The sequence below is a fragment of the Myotis davidii genome, unplaced genomic scaffold (assembly GCF_000327345.1).
Source record: "Myotis davidii unplaced genomic scaffold, ASM32734v1 scaffold514, whole genome shotgun sequence".
Taxonomy (NCBI): Eukaryota; Metazoa; Chordata; class Mammalia; order Chiroptera; family Vespertilionidae; genus Myotis; species Myotis davidii.
Window position 1 is genome coordinate 1208087 of NW_006286236.1, and position 4854 is coordinate 1212940.

At 55.5% G+C, this 4854-nt stretch overlaps 1 protein-coding gene across 1 annotated transcript in view; it reads left to right on the forward strand.

The window, feature by feature from the left end:
- TEX33 (testis expressed 33) overlaps nt 1-4854 on the forward strand; it is an 11670-nt gene that overhangs the window by 2098 nt on the left and 4718 nt on the right. The window contains exons 2-3 of the mRNA XM_015559871.1: nt 2243-2287; nt 3794-4239. Of these exons, the coding sequence (XP_015415357.1) occupies nt 2266-2287; nt 3794-4239 (468 nt within the window). The 5' untranslated portion in view covers nt 2243-2265. The remainder of the gene's footprint in view (nt 1-2242; nt 2288-3793; nt 4240-4854) is intronic.

The window sequence follows — 4854 nt, forward strand, 5'->3', positions numbered from 1 at the left end:
AGGCTTTTCTTAATTTTAGCATCTTTGGGCATTTGGAGAGGATGAGAATTTTCAAACTATTAAGTCCGGCCTCATTTTCCCTTAACAGTTCTTTCTTCAATCCTTCTCTTTCCTCTCACCTTCCACTGTGCGCAGCAAGAAGAAACCAGGAGGCCCCGCCCGCGCTTTGTTTGGCAATCTCCTTTGTTAGATCACCCCGCTCATCAGTCACAGGCCCTGCCTCCCACAGAACTGCTGAGGGGCCCCTGAGTTTCTGTCACTACACAACAAGGTTCTAGTAATACGCCCCTCACTCCCTTTGTGCCTTCAGCGGCAGCATCCTCCACATCCAGGTTTCTACGACTAGCCCGTTAAACAGGATCTTGGCCTTGTCTCTCATGTTCCTCAGAGTCCTTCCAGGCTCCACCTACTGCTTGGTTCCAAAGCCACTCCCGCATATTTAGGTATTTGTTACAGCAGCACCCCATCCCTGGTACCAAAATATTAGTTAGCTATTGTTGCATAATAAATCACCACAAACCTCAGCAGCATAAAACCATGTGTTTAAAAAAAAAACCCCAAACAGACAGATTATTAACCTCACAGTTTCTCAGGGGCAGGATCCTGGGTGTGCCGTGGCTGGGTCCCCTGGCTCAGCGTCTCCCACAGGCTGTAATTAACGTGTCAGCTGGGCTGTGTCCTCATCTCAAGGCTCAACTGGGGAAGGACCGTTCAGGTGGCAGGATTCGATGAGTTACTTATTGAATCCTGCTGGACGAAGGGTCTCCATCCTTCCGGGCTGTTGGACTACAGGTCTCCATTCCTTCCTCCCTCTGTTCCTTATACCTGAGCCTCTCCATAGGGCAGCTCAAAACACGGCAGCTGCTTCCATCAGAGCGGGCAAGCCAAGAAGAGCCAGAGAAAGAGTGCGAACGAGACAAAAGCCGCTCGTCTGATTTGGAAGCGACATTCCCTCACTTCCGTCATATTCTTTTGATCTGAAGCGAGTTGCTAGGTCCAGTCCACATTTAAGGGGGGCATTTTGCACAGTGTGTGACTACGGGGGGTGGGGGGGAGAGAAGGGGGGTGTTGGGATCATTGGCAGTTACCTCAGAACCTGCCCAATCACCAAGCAATTAAGTAAAAAAATAATAAGGCGTTTTGCTTAGTGGTTTTTCCAGATGATAAAATTAATCCAGTTCTTAAACTGCTCTGAGCTTGCCAGCAGAACAACTTGCTGGGTGACCTAAGACAAGTTACTCTCCTCCTCTGGGCCGCAGTGTCTTTATCAATAAAATGAAGCAGCTAAATTAGCTTATCTCAAAGATCCCTTCCAGCTGGACTAAACATCTGTTATATAATAAATGGATTTATTTAAAAATTCATAAAAACCTCTAAAAAAACGTAATAAAGTAAGAGAATATGAATTAGACAAAGATCACCTCGGAAAACGGAACACAAACCTGAAAGGTGCAGAGGCTTTTGAAGATGCCGGAGCCGAGCCCCCAACTCGGCCCGGAGGCCTGTCTTGGGAGGAAAGACACCAGAGTGGGGTCCTGCTCTGGGCTCCCCTCCACGTGGGCCAAGTTGGTTCCCTTCACGTGAGCTTGAATGACCAGCTGGAAAAATAGACAACATCTTTTTTTAAAGATATTTTTATTGATTTCAGAGAGGAAGGGAGAGGGATAGAGGGAGAAACATCAATGATGAGAGAGAATCATTAATAGGCCCCCTCCTGCATGCCCCCTGCTGGGGACCGAGCCCACAACCCAGGCATGTGCCCTTGGCTGGAATCGAACCCAGGACCCTTCAGTCTGCAGGCTGACACTCTATCCACTGAGCCAAACCAGCCAGGGCAAATGGACAAAATCCTATTTGCAGGGAGGCAAATAGTCGCCAGCGTGGGGAACCTGGGGCAGCACCCGCAGCCAGGGGAGTGTTGGTGGTGCAGATGGGGGAGGAGGAGGAGGAGGCGGAGCCTAGGTCTCAGGCTGCCTGAGGAAGGCCTTGGGCACTCGCTGGTAGGGGGGCACCAGGGCTTCTAGAAAGAGCAGAGCCCGCAGGGGTTCAGGGGGCAGGCCCAGTGCCAGGGGCGATGGCTGGATGGGGCAGGGGACCCCCCGAGTGCCAAGGAGCACTGGAAGCAGCAGCCTGGAGGAGCCTCTGGTTGGGGTTGGGCACATGGTCACGGGTCTCCCTGTTCCGCTCTCACGAAGCCTCTGTGACATCTGAGACGACTGACAGGTTGTTTCTCTGTCTACAGGATTAAGTTTGGAATAAGACATCATGGAGCTGAGCCATCGAGCAGGTAGTACGGGCCGAGCAGGGACGCACGGACCGGGGACACTCAGTGCAAACCCAGGGCTTTGAGAGGAACTCCCCAGGGGCAGCAGGGACCACCCCTTCCTCTCCCTCGGTCTTGCTCTGGCCTCCAGACCCTCTGTGGGGCCCGGCCTCCTTGGGCATTCCTTGAAGACAGAAGGAAAAAAGAAGGGAAGGGATACCCCTGCACCCGGCCTCAATCTCCCCGTGAGCAGGAGGAGGGGCCACGGTTGAAGGGTGGATGCTGAGTGCTCTCTGCCTCCACTCCTTTCCAGAAGGGTCCCCATCCCCACCCTGGAAGCCTTGGTTTCCCCGGAGGTGCCCCTGGCTGAGCTGCCTGCGCCTTGGGGATGGGAGAGGAGGGGAGGGGAGGCACCTGGCCTCCTCTTAGACTTGAGTGCAGTATTACTCAAGGTCTGAGGCCCCCACAGCCACCTACTCGTCCCCTCACTCACGAGGGACTCCACCTACTTCTGACGCACAGGGCTCTCTGGTGGGTGCTGGGGGGGGCATCCAGAACTGACTCACCGTGGACCCCACCTTCATGACTGCCCCCCATGAGGAGGAGAAACAAGAGGGTTTGGAGCTCACAGGGATGGAGAAAGGGAAACCCAGGATGAGAAACGGGGGGCAGGAGGGGTGGAGATTGGCGGAGCGTGCTGGGGACAGAGTTGTGGAATTGAGAGGAGGGAGCTGGTCCCCCAGGTTGGCAGCTTGGGGTGGCTGAGGCTGCAGTGAAAGGAAGGGCAGAATTTTGAGGGAGGAGGAGGAGTGGGGGTGGGGGCTTCTAGGTGGCAGAACCAGGCTGGGCAAATGCTGGGAGGTGGGACATCCCAGGCTGTTGTGGAGATGGGAGAAGAGAACGAAGAGGAGACGTCACAGGCTGGGAGCACTTTCTCTAACCTCATCTCCTTCCATCCTTTCTTTCAATTTATGGTTGGAACACATCATAATTCCCCAACTTGTACACTATTTCAAGACTCTGGGGTCTTGCTTGGACTGCTCTGTGTCCAAGTAGAGTGGGGGTAACACTAGGTTGGGCTGAGAGCACCCGATTAGCCCAGAGAACAGAGGAGGGAAGTGCGGGTTGGGGAGCAGCTCAGAATGGGGGACAAAGACCGGGGCCCAGACCCAGCTCTGGTCCGTGCCAGCCGCCAGCCGTGGGACTTGGCCAAGCCAAGTGATGCCCTGTGCCGGCTTCCAGGGCTGCAGCCCCCATGGTCAAAATCCACGTGGGACGACCCTGTCCCATGGGAGGCTGGCAGCTGAACAACCTTCTCTCTTTGTCTCTTTCCACGTTTCTCACCCATGCTCCTGGCTCCCTGACCTCTCCGTTCCCACCCCTTTTTCTCCTCTGGGGCTCTGGGGCTCTGGGGCTGTCTGTGCCCCCTCCCCGGCCCCACTGCTGTCTCCCGTCCTGCCTCCCACTCTGCGTTTGTCTGCTGTCTCCTCTCTCTCTCTCCCACCCTCCCTCCCTCTTCCCTCTTTTCAGGCACAACCACTTTGAAAAGGGCCCATCTGGATAGCAAGGAAGGCCAGCAGGACACGGACCCCAGGAGAACTGCCCACAGCCCCGTGGAGACCTCCAAGTTCAAGTGCCAGACCCCAGTCTCCCCGCAGGCCTCCCTGAACCAAGAAGGGAGCCCCCGAGGCAGCCCCCAGGGGCAGGCCTACCCGGAGGGGAAACTGTCTCCATGCTCAGCCGTCAGCAAGGACTCCCCTGGGATGGACTCACGGCCTGGGTCCGTGAAGAAGGGGGACAACAGAGTCTCCCCAAGGGAGAGCAGTGTCACTTTCCAAGAGGGGGCTCAGCCATGCGAGGGGCTGAAGGAAGGCCCCAACTCCGGGGCCGAGGGCCAGAAGAGCAGCGTCATCCCTGACAACATTCGCCACAAGTTTGGGAGCGATGTGGTGGACCAGCTGGTCTCCGAGGAGCAGGTGCCAGCACGGGGCCCAGGAGGCCCAGGGCAGCAGGAGGGTGGTTCAGGGAGACTTACAACGAGACCCCACAGGAGCCCACTCTTGAGAACAGAGTTCCTGTAATGATGTCCCCAGGAAGCAGTGTTTACTGAGCACTTACTATGTGCCAGGCCCTGTGTACTGTGTAAACGCTTCACATATAACAACTCAGAAAGCTCCCATTATCCCCATCTTAAGGGGAAGGGGCCCCAGGCTCGGGCAGGGCTAGGAAAGCTCATCAAACGTACCCAGCTGTGTAGGATGAGCACCTGAAATGGGCCAGCAGATTCTGGAGCCCAAGTCCTCAATGCCGCTGCAGGAATAAGTTGTAGGTTTGAATTAGAGACTTTTAACTCACACGGATCCAAAGGGGACAGCATTGAATAGACAGCTCTGACGGGGAGTCAGGAGGCCTGGGTTTGAGTCCCGGCTCTGCCAGGAGTGCTGGGTGGCTTTGAATAAGTTCCTTCCCCTCTCTGGGCTTTAGTCGCTACACCTGTAAAGTGAAGCAGTTGGACTGGGTCCCGCTGGCAAATACCTGGCGTGCATCCCACGGCGCTCCTGGTCTGGTGCATGGCAGACATCATTAATCAA